The sequence below is a fragment of the Peromyscus leucopus genome, chromosome 8a (assembly GCF_004664715.2).
Source record: "Peromyscus leucopus breed LL Stock chromosome 8a, UCI_PerLeu_2.1, whole genome shotgun sequence".
NCBI classification, from domain to species: Eukaryota; Metazoa; Chordata; class Mammalia; order Rodentia; family Cricetidae; genus Peromyscus; species Peromyscus leucopus.
In genome coordinates, this window is record NC_051085.1 from 17,222,004 (window position 1) to 17,239,507 (window position 17,504).

Sequence of the window (17,504 nt, forward strand, 5' to 3'; positions counted from 1 at the left end):
AAGACACACTCACAAGAGGAGGTCCGCCTAAAATACTTAGAAAAACTCCTTCTGGAGTTGGTAGAACTTGTTTTTGAGTTCCTAAAGGATCCATGGAACATAAATAAAGCATGAAGTGTCAGGTAAAGCTCTGAGTTTATATGTATGTTTAGATCACTGGTATAAACCACCGCAGGATAATTAAGCAATCTGCTGTCTGGTAAGATACTAGGAAGTCATTAAGTCAGCTTGCTCTCCTTCTGCTCAGAAAATGTTTATGGATATTCTTAATATCACACCTATGAAGTTAAAGTATGGAACTGTCTTCAGCTTCATTTTGAAAACACAATGCACTCCTTTAAAGCTGAAACCAGAAACTTTAAAAAATGGGATTCAAATACAATAATGCTGAAATATATATGCCAACTGCCAAGTAAAGTCATAGTAAGACATTAAAAAACATTTTAAAATTATTTAGACCACTAAGCAGTCTTCCATAGTTTGTCTGTTAAAACTCCCAAGTATAATATATATATGTATTTTTACACCATTCAAGTATCACTTCAGTAACTCAGTAAGGGGGTTATCACCATTCATAAAGGATAATCTTTCTTTGTTAGAAAACATTAAGCTATGTATTATTTCTAATTAAGACCGTGTTTCAGGCAAAGAAATTTATAATTTAATTATAAGAATATAAACTACAATGCAACTCATAACAGTATGTGCTTTGTCAGATAATTAAAATAGTGGATACATAAAGCTTTATCAAGCAGGGGGGAAAAACAGGTGAGGGAGCTGTGCCTCATTTATCACCTTGCAGACTAATGAGACTCTAAAGAGAGAGCAGTCAGGTCCCAGCACATCCCCTGATGGTGAGCAATAAAACACACACTGCAGACAGTCCCACTAACTTAATATCCCCACCCTGCAAGTGTCGGTTCAGAAAATCCACAAAGAGAGAGAAGGGATAAAACAATATGGCTAAAACTAACTCATTTATCAAGAGAGACAGAATAATTATTAGGAATGCCCAGACTGTATGTCTGGTGATAGAAATGAATAATGGGCACATTAACTACATTATTTTAAATTAAGAACACACTTTAGAAAACCAAAAATCTAATATAAGTCTTCACTACCTCTAAGCTTGAATTATGCCTAGAAATAAAGAAATGGTAAAAATGCTCGGTTTTGCAAACCGCATAGGTGAGTTTTCTGTGGCAAGCTGGAAAAAAAAAATGCACAGGTCCCCTTGCTAATAGTAGTAACGAGATCAGACATCAAACTTTGACAGTTTGTCATTAAAGAAACTGGGTTATACAAAAATCTAATCTGCTAGCATGGCATTGGTTTTCGTTTGGCAGAGACATTGTGTGACGTACATAGCCTCCTTCTATAACTGTACTGGGGAGGCACAGGCATGCTAGTCTAGTTAGCTCTTGTAACACCTAGGCTATCTATCCAATGACTACTAGCTACAAAATCACAATTCCAACTAATTCACAGTTAAAATGAAGCTCTTGAATTAAGAATTTGTTACAGGTGCAAGAAAAGTCTGCTGCCCCCCCCCAACCCCCCACCATCACAGTAATGTTTGGGATAGATTTCCCCAGACAGCATATAAGTAAATTAGGTTCTCTACATATTTTCCAGTTTATATAAGTAACAAAATCTAATTTGGCCTATTGGTATCTTGGCTCCAAATATATAAACCTTCCCAATCCAAAATACTGCTTGTTTTAAATTCAACCCAGTAAGCAGTTATCTTTGCTTGGCAAAAACTATCCTATATTTGTAAATTACAAATGTGAGCATACAATACCACATACAAAATATATATTCTGCTCTAACAATCAGGCTGCGAATCCTCAGGGATTGGGCCTGTCTGTCATCCTCTTCAAGAAAACCAAGTGAACACAAGTAGAAAATCTTCCCAAGATTTAGAACGGAATACCATCACAGCAGAGACACAAAGAAACGCTTATTTTTGACAAAGGAGAAGTAAAGAAACCAATTATCTGTAGGCGACAACCTGGATATTAGAGGACCGTGCACAAGTAATAGCAAAAAGTTCGCATTTTTGTGACTTTTGGCAAAGAACAGCATTCCTATTTTCAACATTGAGAAGCGCTGCATGAGAAGAGCACAGTCATCACTCAAGGCTTCCTTCAACATAGCGCGTGCTGCCTTTCAAAGCCAGTCAACAATGACGACCCCTTCTATTCTACAAAGTGTCCCCAAACTCCCCCAGCCCTTTCTCCATCTACATACCTTGGGCATTCTCCAAACCTTTTCTTGTTTTGAGAAGATAATTTAAAAAATATGATTTTGTTGGACCTGATTCCCCATTTTTTCCTCTAAAACATTTACTAGTGACAGCCTTCAAAAATGAGAGAAGCCCCTTGCCAGCTGTCCCTTACCTTGAACCTCACCGTGAACATAGAGGCTCAGGAAATAGCACACTGATAAATACCAGCAATCACACTGTGAAAGCATGCTGCAGGTATATGCAAAATGCCATTTTCCCCCTTATCCGAAAATTTTTCAGTGCTAACTCAAGCTTTTCAGCAGGAAAGAGACTGGGTTCAATTAATGTATTTTAATTAGACAAATGAATATGAAGAGTCCTACTCTAATTTTGCCAATGCTTATTTTGTGAATTTGGGTTACGCCATTGCTATCGGGTACACAGGAAAGAGAGGGAATAAAACATTTAAAGGTGAAAACAGCAATAACAATGCTCATCTAAGTTGGCAAACAAAACAAAACAAAACAAAAAAGCAAACACGAAAAACAAAAAATGTTCCTGTCAGCTGCCAGATTATGACACAATTTCCTTTAGTTTAAATGAAAAACATTTGGGAATATATAAATGAAAATGATCACTTTAAAAAACATATACAATTGTTTTATAATCTTTGAAGTGATGCCCTAATGCAAAATATTGTTCAAAACAGGGATGGTATTATGAAAAATCGGTCTGTCCCAGATAATGAATTCTTTACCAGCATAAACAACACACATACACACACACACACACACACACACACACACACACACACACACAATTTAATAAGTATTTCTTTGTGTACTGAAAAAATATTTCTGTAGTATGCTAAAAATAGATTTTAAGAAAAAATCCACTTCATTATTAGAAATAAAACATGAAATAGAGTAGAGTTAATAATATTTACAATTATTTTAAGAGTCATCACAACCAATTCAATGCTATAATACCTAGTTCAGCAACCCTACTTGCTGGTTTTAGGAAATCTTTGTTCAACTGCAGACAGCCACAGGATTGGCTCCAGTGAATCTTAGTACAAGTTAGAGCCATCATTTACTCTAGGTTCTTAAACACAAGCCTTAGGTCCTAGGGGGACTCCCAAGGCATGTTAGGGTTTTGGAAATTGGTATCATTTGATTTTCTAAGGAATATACATTTCATCAGAAGAGGTTCCTGTTGGTCGATCAGATCTTAGTTTGTGAACCTGAAAACCAAAGTCACCAAAGAACTACTGAATTAGCCTACCTTTCAGTTTATACAGGGGCCTGCAGGATTTAAAGAGATGGCTCGATACAAAGTCTTGAAGAGGCTGGAGAAAACCTAGAAGCAGGTCTCTTGCTAATCAATTAGTATACCATTATGCTCATATCAGCTTCCTCACAGGGCCAGGGGAGGGAAAAGAGCTAACTGTACAGGGTTTTGGTGACCAGATCTTATTGGCTATAAGGAAATAGTATCTCGGTCAGAATGTTACCTAAACATATCAAGTCTGAAGATACAGGAGGTAACAGAGACGGTCTACAAGAGCTAAATGCAAAAGGTACCCAAATACCAAGCTGCTGCAAGCCAAGCCTAGCTGCAGTCCTGCCTCGAGATCCTGCAGAACACAGCAAGATAATGCAAGTTCCCACACAGAGCCTCAGAAGCCCTGGTGGGGAGAACAGACCCTGAGCTAGCACACTAGCTGGTAGAGAAACTAGCTCAATTTATTATTTAATAATACTTAATAATTCTTAATAATACTTAATAATTCAATAGTCCTATAGTGTGACTTCCCAGGCTTTCTGCTTCAACATGCCCCAACCTGCTTCATACATAGACACACAGATTCACTTAAGTCAGACACAATTTCAAAATTTGGTTAGTAATTTATAAATGAGAACAAAACACAGAATCTTGATTTTTTTTTTTTACCGTCGTACAATGATTCATTTCTATGATTTTTCATGACTAACTTGGGGATGAAGTGTCACTACAATACGTAATTATGTGCTCTAGTTCTGTCTAACTACTCTGTGTGATCCTTGCAGTGTTTCTAAGGTAAACCAAGCATTGCTGTGGACACGCATGTGTGTGGACACAAACACCTCAGCCCATACTCTAGCTCTGTCATTTACTTCCTGTCTGCTCTTATAGATTTCAAACCTCTCTGTGACTCCTATGAACAAAATGGAGAAACAATCGGAGTGAGTATATTGGGCTCTTCTGAGGGTTACATGTGCAACATCTGTAAGAACCTATTACATTTTATGTGGGTCATTACAGCTTAAAACAAAATTATTTAATTGATGAAATACTAAAACTACAATGAAAACTCAACCCACTCCCTGGGAGAACACTAGAAAGCACTTGGTCAGCTTGTTTGTTGGTTTTTAACTAATTGAGACAGCATGCCAGTTTTCTTTACGCAAAGGGGCTGGTTGATCTGTCAATGAACCTGCCCCATTCTGTCTTTACAGCTGCAGGCCTGGCAGTCTTAGGTGCTCCCCGCCTCATGTATTCAGATACACCAGCCTTTTAAATGTCTGATTAGTCTAAGTGTTATTTCTCTGCGACATCTCCATCTCCAACAGTAAACAACCCTAGGGATTTGCTTAAGTGTAATGTATTTATGGAGTGGGACAGTATCACTAATACAAGGGCACTATAAAACAGAGACAACTCCAGCTCAAGTCTGCTTTACATGATTCTGTTAGGCGCATGTTAGCTCACGACAGGAGCCCATCCAAGGCCGTAGAACCCTGAAGGGCTAAGAGCTTCCAACACAGTTCTAAGACACTCAGTTGGGGGTCCATTGTCAGCAAAGTGCATGTAATTAACCATTTCACGAGGCGGCCACAATCTCAGATAGTCTACCTTATTAAAGTATGTTGTTGAAAATGAAGACTTTTACCTTTTCATATTCAGCAATGCCCAAGGTATTCCAGAAGGAGTATGAAATGCAGGTAGCAATTTTACCCCAAGTTCCACTGCTTTCTTTCGAAATATCTGAAAAGTTAAACAATTACGTAAGCTACTATTGCATGTAAAACATAATGTTCTCCACTATTAGCCACATTTACTTTGCAACTCATCTGAAACAATAGCTACTAGAGTATGAACTGATCCAGGGGGCCAATGCACTGTGGGGGGTTCTTATGCCCAACCTTAGTTATACCTTAGTAAGAGCGAGTGAATGTAGCACAATTCAGACATGTGTGTCTCACTTCCTCAATCTTAATTTCTAGTTTGAGTCTGCTGTGTCGGGCATTTGAAAGCATCATAGATAATCCAAGTAATTTCTACGTGTGTGCTAGGAGGTGAACTCACTGGTTTTGGACAATATTACTTAGATGGAGAACTAGATGATCTGCCCTAGACACAGTTTCTTACTGGGGCGTAAGGCATAAATAAGTTTTAGAAAGACATAATCTGTATGTTATCTAAGCCCTTGCTGTTTTCACTTTCTAGGAGAGTAAATGAAATAGGTGAAAGTTAATAATGAGGTATAGATGCTTCCCAGAGTGTGGCAGGAAGAGGATTCCCATGAATCCTCAGAACACAGATAAGTAAGAGCTGGGGATGGCCAAATCTTCTTCCAGGTGTTCATGTCAGTCAGCAAGGCTCTACTGTGGAGATGGCTTTTAGATGAGTGGGTACAACACTGACCTGGGGCTACTAAGAGAACGGGGGTTGGGGGGTATTAGGAGTGGCCGTGGTCTAACACAGATGGATGCATGATGAACCTGCAGGATACACAGTGTAGCTTGTCTGACCAAATGGGGACACTGGCAGGTAGGGTGGTATCCACAGTCTAGGCCAAAATCATGGGGAATCATAAATTCAAGAGTAAGATTTTTTGTTGTTGTTAAAATTAAAATAATGAAGTGTTTGGAAGCAAATTCGGCTGAATTGTGCTTTAGGAGGATTGATCAAAATGACATTTGTTCAGTCAGTTGTTCATATCAAAGTACTGGCAGATTCACTGAAGGAAGGCCAGCTACCACCTTCTCTGTAGCAGCCATGACACCAAACTGGTCCCTCGTCCCCTCACCTTCAAACTGTGTGACTTCTTCTGGTGCACTGTTCACCCCTACTTTCTCCTCAACATGGAGAAGACTGAATGAGCAGTATGGAGAATGATAGCAAGGTCCTTCCTCCACCAACGTATGAACACTGGCCACAGGGCTTGTCATGGAAGTCCTGTGTCTCTTCCCCAGAGAGAAGAGCTCCTCACAATTCCTACTCCAAGACCTGAGCCTCTCTAAAGAGAGAACCAAGGACTTGGGATCCGGAAAGGAGGGGTGACCTAGTCACTCTAACATGGAGACCCCCACACAAACTCGACTCTTTCAGAGTCTAAGTCTCATTTAATAATGAAAATTAGAAGGAAAGTTGCAAATGAAAACTCCAGCAATCAACTGAGGCAAACCGACATACACTGTATACAAATAAAAGCACACATATTTCTAGTACATAGAAAGAACAAACAGAGGCCATTCGCCCCACAAATTACCAACTGTCATCAAAAGAGACATGAAAAGAAAAGAATAATAATAAATATTATAAAATAGATCCATGGTTTCATTCTTCCTTCCCATTCCCTGAGAATTCCAGGCTGTCTTCCATGGTAAGAATTTATGCTACCACTGCCTGGCCATCTGTGGACTTTCTGGTTTCCACCCAATTTTTAAAACTGTTAATTAACTCCTTTTCAAGACAGTTACATAAGATAGAAGTCAAACTATGCAATTAAAACACCATCTTGGATATAAGCATATGGCGTGTGAGCTAAAGGCTTGGGCTTTGAAGGCACAATGCCTGTGTTTGAATCTCTGCTATACTGTTTCAAGTTGATTCATCTTGGCCCAATTGCTTAATCTCTCTGTGCCCAAGATTTCTTGCCTAGAAAATGCAGATAACAGCAGCATTTGCTTTTGGGAAGTTGTGGAGAGACATAAACAAGTTATCACATTTATGGACCTTAGAACAAATAGTGCTCATTCTATAAGTTGGGTGTAGTTTTGATGATCATAATAACATACATCTCCAAGGGCTTTCCATAGTTACTGTCTGAGGCTGTTTCTTTATATAATCCTGTTTGGGTCAGAATTATACTTCCCCACCTCCAAGGCTTAATTATGAGCTCAAGAACTAAGCCCCATGTTCTCATCCCCTAATCACATTCCCATACTCTTCCCACTCTTTTCTTTGGCTCTTCCCTTCTATTCCTTAGAACACATCACAATTTGGGTATCTTGCTGTTTTCTGAAACTTAATCTGCCCCACACTGAGTTAGTAATTGAATATCCCAGATAAACTTGCCTAGTTCCATCACTGATGATGTTTAGTGAATCCGTTGGACTTGGTGTTTGATTTATTAACCTTTACTCATCACCAGGCCTCGCAGGGTTAATTCTGAAGTGTCCTGTGCACAGCTCACCTGAAGATAAGTATAGGCCATGTTCTCACCACCAGGTAAAATAAAAAGGATGATTATAAAAAAGTTTTTCTATCCTAGCCATCAGGTTTCCTCATTTCCATTAAGCTGTATAATTTTAACATTTTTGTTAAAGAAAAAAAAACAAAACAAAACAACAACAACAACAACAACAACAACAAAAAAACAGAACGACGTTGGCTATTCTACTATCTCTGTAACAACTCCTATGAATCAGGTCTGTCTATCATCTTTGTTCCCTCAGAGGTTGCTCTGGCTGTAACTTGTGAGACTTCACAGTCACAAAGTTTTGTTCAGAGTCTGACAGTGGCATCCTCTTCGCTTAGGCAGTTCTCTGATTTTACTGCCTCCTTTCAGCCCATCAAATCCATTCCTTCTCCAAGGCCCAAGCCAATTCTCGCCTCCAAGATCTTTGCCTCCCATGCATGCCAACTCTGAGAGTTTGTGTCACACAAGGAGGTGTTTGCAAAGGCACGCCATAGATCTCTAAATGTTTTCCTGTACTTTCATGGCACCTGATAATTTTCTTTATTTTTTTCTGAAAGTAGAGAGATTTCATTGTGCCTTCACTCCTTGTTTTATAGCAAGTCCAAATTTAATCATTTTGCATTTAAATATATTAAGAGCAGCACAGTACTCGTGTGCAGAAAGATAGCTTTGTTCTCAGTCAATGGATAAGAAAGTGGTGACTTTCCAGTTCAGATGTTGGTCTTCATGGGGTCTGCTCTCTGAAGGCCCAGCTTCTTCTTATCTTTAGAAATTTATTTAAATATCCCTCTCAAGAGAGTTCTTCCAAACAGCCCCTCCTAAAGTTGCCCACATTCCTTCGGTGTGTGTCACAGTACTGTGTAAGCTTCTGTACCTACTTATCACGCTATAATTACTTGTTTGCTTTCTTGTTTGTTGTTTTGACAACCCAACTAGATATCAGCATAAGAAGAGCATGGGCTGAAATAAAATGAAACACCACACCACAGCAACAGGGGAGCTGAGATTCAAACTGCCCATTTAATAAGTGAATGACTGAATCCAAGGTTAATTTACATGTCTGAGGCAGCACAGGGGTAAGACACCGCTGGCTTTTTACAGTGTTTGCAATCGGAGTCAACACGGGTCAGTTTGCTCCTGTCATCAAATAAATTATCTCAGGAATGCTGGAGTCTCAACTCTGGGTGTAATTAGGGGAAAATGATAAGGCAGTTTTGGAGAAAAAAAAAATTAATGACCCCATGGATGCTTTAGGTAATCAATGATACTCCATTTCAACTCTTATTGCTATTTCCTGCTATTTAAATTTTTTAAATATAAAATTTATTTTCATGTGTACGGGGGCTTTGCTTGCACTTTGTATGTGTACCACATGTGGTCAGTGCTGCTGGACGCTGGAAGAAGGTGACAAGTCCCCTGGAACTGGAGTTACAAACAATTGTAGACTGCAATGTGGGTGCTGAGAATCAAGCCCAGGTCTCCTTGAGGAGCAGCTTGTGCTATTAGCTGCTGATTCACCTCTCTAGTTCTCCTCCTGCTATTTAGAGAAAAGGCACCCGAAAGAAGAATCCAGACTCTAAAAGAGAACATCCTTCTCTCTATCATGATGTGCACATCATAAAACTAGCTTATAAAATTAACACTGTTAAAAGAATGAGGGAGACACATCACAAATCATTCTAAAGAGCAATTAAGCTGTAAGTGGCCCGTCTCGGGTGATGTGCTGGACATGAAATTATTACAAAGCACACCAGAAGGAACTTTGGTGTTCCTTCAAGGGGCACATCATAATGGCACAAAGAGGGCTGGTTCCTAGTACCCGGGGTCCAGGGTTGACCCTGCTCCTGCTTCAGCGTCTGGCTTCATTTCCCCAATATAACAAGAAAGTTGACTGACAAGTTTGGTGTTTACTTTATCATTAGGAGAAACTCTTGCCTAGCCGTCACCAAACTAGAACTATATTTCTGACCATACATGTATCTGTGTGTGTAAATAAGAAGCAAAATGAACGTCAACTTTTTAAAAAAGGTTCCCTAATGTATCACCAAATTCTGAGTCAATCTTGGTTTCCAAGGTTTGTTGGCACTAAATGTGTCAGGGAAGATTCAAATGGAGAGAGAGGGCAAGACGACAGCTCATAAAATGCAACCCTGCTTACAACTGAGGACTTTCTATTTCCTCATCCTTCCTTTCCTAAAGACCACTAAAAGAGAACAGTTTTTAATAAGCACCCAGCAGTTTGAGACGGGCAGACATCTCATGATCCAACAAGAGTTTTCAAAAATATTTTGTGTTACAGGGATTCTGGTTGCATTCATAGCAAAAGTCAAAACCAATATAATTTGCTGAGGGAAGGACAGCAATACGATGAAACAGCTTCTCAAGTAACCTTTCAGGCATGTAACTAACAAATATCTTTAAATAAGAACATTAATGGCCCAGAGCTAAGAATTTCAGAACAAACACATCAAAACTGCATCTTTTCATTACATTTAAGTAACATCACCATAGTCTCTTGGAGTTTTGGGTCAATGTTTAAAAAACTTGAAAAGTTAAACTCCATCAAGTAAAACATTAATCTCTTTACGCTACCCTTATAGACAGGATCAGACAAGGCTATAAACAAGATGTATTGCTTTCCTTGTCTTTCTAAGTCTACAGTTCCCCGAAGAACTGTAGGACAGTAATATACACTCCAGAGCCAAGAGTAAGGGAAGAAGAGATGAATAAGAACAGATGGCTGCAGAAGGGAACACTTTTACCCCAGCATGCTCTAGTTTGGAATGTACACACCATATCAAAGCCTTTCTTAAAATGCTCATGCTGAAAACTTCCCTGTCAAAAGATCAAACACTAATTCTCCATTAACACAAACAGAGTTTACCTATTATTCATTTTTACTTCATACAGCCTTCAGTAAAAAGGTGTCATCACACCTATGACAAATATCATTTTGCAGAAAATAAGTCAACTGATACATCATTAAGTGAGGTGATTAAGTTGCACATAAAAATGAGCCAAGTTCAGCCATTCAACCAATTTGTACTCAGAAGATGCTCTGGCTTTTTTATTTAGGGTTAAACTTCGAAAGATTTAACTATTATAATAAAGACACATAGGCGAGCTAATTCAGCAGAACTTAAAACTCAATGTCATCAGAAGTCATTGGTCTCCATACTCCTATAGGTAAAGACCTTCTACTCAGCTTGAATGTTTCTATGGTCTGCTCACAACTCTATCAGTGCACAGCCATCTCTGATTCATGTCATTCATTTTTAATATGGTGTGCATGTGTGTATGCATGTTCACATGTGTCTGTGTACCCATGGGTGTCTGTGGGTGTGCATATGTAGGTCAGAGGATGACGTCGGTCCCTTGATCATTCTCCATTTATCTTCGTTTTAAACATTTTTAAAGTGTGTATGTGTGTGTGTACAGGCGCCTGGACACATGTGCCATGGCATGTGTGAGTGTGGAAATCAGAAGACAACTTGTGGGAGTGAGCTCTCATCTTCTACCTTGTAGGTAGGTTCCAGGGATCAGGCCTTATGGCAAATGCCCTTCCCTGGTGATCTAGCTGACACTGCTCTCTGTTTACATGGCCAAGTCTGACCAATTCAGTTAGTCCAGCTTGTCATCTTGCCTCGTAATCCTGTATTTGCCTCATGGGCCCTGAGATAACAGGCAGGCCACTACACCAGCCTAGCTTTTATGTGGATGCAGGGGAGCTGAACTTGTCTTTACAATTGCATGGTATACTTGCCTGGCAAACGGCTTATCTACTGAGTCACCTCCTTGGCTCTCCTTCAATTCTTTTGACCCACAGGGACCATCCCGTGTGTGTCCCACCTACGTGTTCCTCATTCCGTATCTTTCCTTTAGTTGATCAAAACCCAAAGCTGGAGATTTTTTTAAACGAAAAGCTTTACTTATTAAACTATACTATGATTTCATTTAAAAACCATATGATGGGGTTGGTCGACTGTTCTGTTAAGCTTTCCTGTGATTTTCCTATGCGACAATTCAATTTTTTAGCCTTTGAGTAATTAAGTGAAGAGAGCGTTGTTCATTTTCCTGAAAATTTAAACCATTAATATCTCTTCAACTTTCTGTAGAAATGATGTGTATGGTTTTTGGTCCACAAGCATGAGTCACAACCAAAGAGAATCCTTTAGAACCCCTTAGATGCGGTATTTCTCAAAGTATAAAGTTTTAAGTGAAATAAGAAACTTCAGATTTTAATATAAAAATACACATGCAGATACTCTAGTGAGTAGGGATTTTAGATTTCTTCAGAACTGGGGGTCTAATCCAAGGCATTGTACATGCTAGGCAAGCTCTTTACCAGTGAGCTATTTCCTTAACCTAATCTAGAAAAGATATTCTTTTTTTCATAAAAAAATTTAACAGCTAGTGAAGTTTTAAAACGAAGTTGCTTTTATGCTTTCCTGTAGTCAAAAATGAATAAATGTTGATAAATGAATAAAATTGCATGGATATTGATTTTTTTTCCTGAAAGAGGATGATTTTATTGCCTAGCACTTAAGTGGAGAGGATTTAAAGTCAGGGGGCAAGAAGGAAAAGGAGAGAAATATTGGTGAGAATTCCATCTTCTGTTCAAGGGCAGGCAAGCTCCCACTACATCACCTGGGCAGTGCCCCCTGTTGCCTCCTCCTGAAACAAGTCCTGTGGGTTCCCTGAGTGCACCATGTCAAGGTTGCCTGGTAACTGGGAATCAGACACTCTGGGCTCTAGTTCAGAATTTGCTAGTCACTAACTCAATATGACAAGAGGGGTCTGATTGCTGCTTTTCTTTTTTTGTCAAATGAGGACAGTAGAGAAGAACTTGTGGGTTATTTTTCTGTTGTATAGGACATGGTTTTGAGACACAATAAGCACACACGCCTGTGTGGTGGGATGTTTGTGCACCGTGTGAAGGTGCATTGCTGTGATTGGTGTAATAAAAAGCTGAATGGCCAATAGCTACACAGGAGAGATAGGTGGGATTTCCAGGGAGAGAAAGGAAGAGGAGGAGGAATATAAGTGCTTGGGAGACACCAGGAGACACAGAGAGGAAATAGGAGGGGCAAGACAGAAGAGAGGTAACACCACGTGATAGAACATAGATTAATATAAATGGTTTAATTAAGTTATAAGAGCTAGTTAGGAACAAGCCTAAGCTATAGGCTGAGCTTTCATAATTAATAAAGAGTCTCTGTGTGATTATTTAGGAGCTGGCTGGTGGGACAGGGAAAGATTCATTATAGCCCTGATTATTGGTATGATGAAGACTATTAGAGATAGAATAAAAGCAAAACAGGATTCCTCATTCAAGGGTACTCATAAGCAGGAATGTAAGTCTGATGATTTACACAAAATCACGGAAGCATCAATATACAACATAAGATATAAAGTAAACCCAAATATAGGACAAAAATAAAATTAAATGGTACAAACTTTATTGTGGAAATGAAAGAGGACTGGTGGAGAGAGAGGGGGGATTGGAGACATGGAACTTAGTGCATGGGCAGCTGCATCATTACTTGGGGTGGATAACACTTGCTTGCACACATCTTTGGGTTCAATGTGGAGGACAAGAGATAAAGCAGAAGTGGAAGCGAGGGCACACACAGCTCATTGTGCTGTGGAGCATATCGTGAATATGAGTGACAGGTTAGAAAACATTCAGAAAGGAACGGATCAGATAAAACCAGTCAATGTCCTTAACAGGGAGGGAAGTCAATGAGTCGGTAAAAGAGGATGTTGGGTGTCTTGGAAGTCCATTTGCTACCTCACTGCCTCCCAGTTACAGCAAGTAGATGTCTGGATCATCAGGCTCCAGGAGAAAGCAAGATTGCCGTTCTCATTGGCTATGAGTTATAAAAGTCAAACACACATGGATGGAAATACCAAGAAAATTCTGGGCTATCTGATAGATGTGAAATCTTGACAAGCAATTCAGGTCCTTTTGTAAAATTTAGTTTATTTTGTGTGTGTGTGTGTGTGTGTGTGGTGTGTGTATATGGGTGTGCATGTTGGGACTCTCTCCTTCCATCTTTATGTGGGTTCCTCAGGTTTGAAGGACGTGTGGCAAGTGTCTTTACCTTCCGAGTCATCTCACTGGCCCCAGTTAGGATCCTTTAAAGCATTTACTCAAAATGGGGTCTGGAAGGAAGCGGTATGATGAATGTTATCTGTCTTTTAAATCTGTATTCAATATGAAAGTTACAACTGCACAGAAAAGGCGAAGGAACGATGCAGGGTTTAGCATTACTCTGGGACTTCATATTGCATTATTTCCATATTAGACTTTCAACTTCCAAAAAACTTTCTGAGAGTAATAAGTAATAAACAATAAAAAGAAAAATGAACACTGGCGTGAGAAGAAATGCCATTGCTGCATCTAAAGACGGGCTGTCAAATTGCTCATTCCATCACAACTGATGTTTCAAAGAAGGGCAAATCATCAACACGGTGTTTGGAAAAACACACGGCATACAAGGAAATGCACTTAATATTAAGTATGCAAATAGTTTCCAATCATACATTTTACATCAAAAGAAAACATCTTTGTTTCAAAAAAATATATAATGCCTGCTACAGCAACAGAGAACTATGAAACTTCATATCTTATTTAGTGATAACTTCTAGTAGATTTCTATGGAATCTACCCTATAGCAATTATTACTGGATGCATTAGCATGGACATACCAACTGGTCTACTTGCCAGTGCTTTTGACAGTAGGCATCACAAGCTATTTGAAATATAGATACATATCTGGGCTTGTAAATACTTATTTGATAAAATGAGATGGAAAGCCAAGAGCCTCATCCCTGTAGTCCCTGACACTTTTGAGTTATGAGGCATTCCACGCCAGTGAATTTTTCCAGTGAACCTCACCTCACCTTTTTATTTATATCAGTTTTAAAAGCCAGTCTATCTGCTCTTCTTGATTTAATGAGACACACAGCTATCCCGACTTGGTGACTCAGCATTCCCATCCTCTTTAGCTACTAAATAGGGACCAGGTGATGTAGTTTCCTCACCTGAACGGTCTGTATGATCCTTAATGCTCATCGAAACCCCTTGGTGCCTCAGTTTCTAAGTATGTGGATGGGGAATCATTTTCCCAAATCAGAAGATGGCTGTGATTAAATGCACGAGAGCTTTTTAAAGGGCAATAATAGTTACCATCATCTTTCTTTGCTGTACGATAGTGGTTCCCTCAGGAATAATAGACGGTATTAAGCTTTTCGTACACACACTAAATGGTCCAAAAACTGCTGAGCTTTTATGCCTGTTTTCTATGGCCCTGCTCATTCTTTCTGCTATTAGCTATCAGTTCATTACAATAAAGACTTCTCATGTGGTAGCATATTTATTTGCTCTCCTCTGAGTTGCAGATTTCTTATGTGAACAGTTGTCTGCACAAGGGCCTGGGGATAAGTCACTTGTTTCTTTTGTGTCTCCTTTCATACTGAAGGGCATGAGCTTCAGAACACGTGACTTTCTGAGCTCGTGCCACACTTTGAACTATTAACTCGGCAGGTATGAAATGCAATGAATTGCTATACTTATTTGCAGTAACAGTTTGGAAATTTATTAGTGAAATGCCTATACACACACAGATTTTTGCTTGGTTTGTATTTGTGTATCTATGTATATTTGCATGTGCCCATGTGAATGGAGGTCACACATGTAATGGGTGTGTATACAGGTCAGTGGTCAAGGGTGGTGTCTTCTTCAGTTGCTTTCTACCTTTTTTTTTTTTTTTTTTTTTTTTGTGATTGAGTCTCTCGCTGAACACGGAGCTCACCAGTTTGGCTAGGCTGGCTAGATAGCAAGTTCCCTCACCAGCACAGAGACAATTGGCATGTGCTGCCATACCCAGTTTCTGACATGGTTCTGAGGACTCCAGCTCATGTCCTCAGGCTCCTTCCCTCCATGCTTTACCTAATGAACCACCTTCTCCAGCTACAATTACTTTTTTAAATGCACAGTATTAAGCTACTCATTTTCTATTCTACCTAAGCGGATACACATCTGTCTGTTTGCGGGTCATCACAATGGTCTTGTGGTTTTGATTCATTCCTCATACACCATACCTAGATTGATTTGGGGCATCAAGTTTATATTTCATGCAGCAGATGGGTGGATATTTTAATTTATCATCTGGTGATGCCACTACAAAGATAATCTGGTAGTGACGCTATTTTGTCTTAGCTTGTGTCCTTTCATGCAATTTAACTTACCTCTCGTAGCCTCACCTCCTCATTTCAGAAATGGAGAAACGCATCTTAGATAAATACAATTTAGATAAGTTCTTTTTTCCTCCACCTCAAATTAAAATTTTAATTTTTCCATTACAAAATGAATACACTTTCATTATTGAAAAATCATAAAATTAAGGAGGCCCTCACTTATAGGATGTTATTAATTTTGTCTTCCTAACACAAACATTTTAATACCTTAGGTATCTGTTCTGAATAGTACTGAATACAATTTGAAATGGCATCGTTCCACATATACTATGCTGTATGCTTTAAATCTACTCCCATCAACTTAATTTACCCCCTACATAGCATTCCATATTAAGAGTCTGCAAACATTTTCTGTAAAGACTTACATGGGAGGTTTTCTGGGCTTTGGTGACGACATGCTCTCACTGTCCCATGTTTGTTTTCTTTTATAATTCTTTAAAATGTAAAAACCATTCTTAGTTCTTTCAAAAACAAGCCCGGGGCTGCCTTTGTTGACAGCCTGCTGTTTTAAGTCCACAGATACATTTCTGTAATACCCCACCCTCTACTGCTAGTGCAGGGGATCAAGCCCAGGTCTTGGGCATGCTAGGCAAGACCTGTACCATGGAGCTATACCTCCAAGTCTGTAATAGCTGTTCACAATTCCTGTATGGCACACCAGTAAAAGAACTTTTACAACAGAAATTAGGTAGCTTATACATCATGAATTCATAATTAGGTTTTGACTGTTTTGATTATAAAAAATGACTCGGGAATGAAGGTCTCCACAGATCCTTATATACATGCACTTTACCAACATAACTATTCCCTGAGGACTGTCTGAACGTGGAGTTTCTGGTTAGAGGACCTTCCAGTCACTCATTTACTAACTATTTGCAAGGTCAAAGTGTATATGCAAGGTCAAAGTGCACAGGCAAAAAGTAAAATAAACGAGTGTGTCTGAATTTTGCCAGTCCCTGAATGAAGTCAGCTTACTTGACAGCATCTTAAATTTTCTCATTTAGATTAAAAGGGTTTATGATATTTTCACATATCTTATTTCATGACAACCCTGCATATGTGCTTGATATATGTTCTAAGAATATCCTACAAGGCTCAGCGACACAATGCCCTGAACTAACAGCAGCTATCCCCAGGATCAAAATAACCTCTAATTCAGTGGATTTCTTGGTAGGAAATAATTTAAAAAATATCAAATTGAAGTATTTCAGAAGAGCTTTCCTCTTCAACAAACGAAAGTGAATAACAACCAAAGAAATCACCATTCTTTGTCTACTGCAGCCGCTCATGCGCCCACTGACAATTTTGTTTTGTTTTTCTGGAATGCTCTTTAAACCCATCGCATGCACCATTTCAACATAATTTATATTTCCTAAATTGTAAACTTTCAAAGAGGAGCCTCTTTTACAACTGTGACCTTTTAAAAATGTCAATTCATTTACTTAGCAAATATTTATTGAGTGCTGATATGCTGCCGTGCAGGCTGCATGAGACATGTGGAATATAGAAGTAAACAGGACAGCTGTGGTCAGTGACTCATGGTAA

At 39.1% G+C, this 17,504-nt stretch overlaps 1 protein-coding gene across 1 annotated transcript in view; it reads right to left on the reverse strand.

Annotated features, from left to right (window-relative positions):
• The window catches only part of Man1a1 (mannosidase alpha class 1A member 1), a 170,475-nt gene that overhangs the window by 64,492 nt on the left and 88,479 nt on the right, over positions 1-17,504 (reverse strand). Inside the window, exon 6 of the mRNA XM_028868365.2 lies at positions 5,163-5,257. Within this exon, the coding sequence (XP_028724198.1) occupies positions 5,163-5,257 (95 nt within the window). The remainder of the gene's footprint in view (positions 1-5,162; positions 5,258-17,504) is intronic.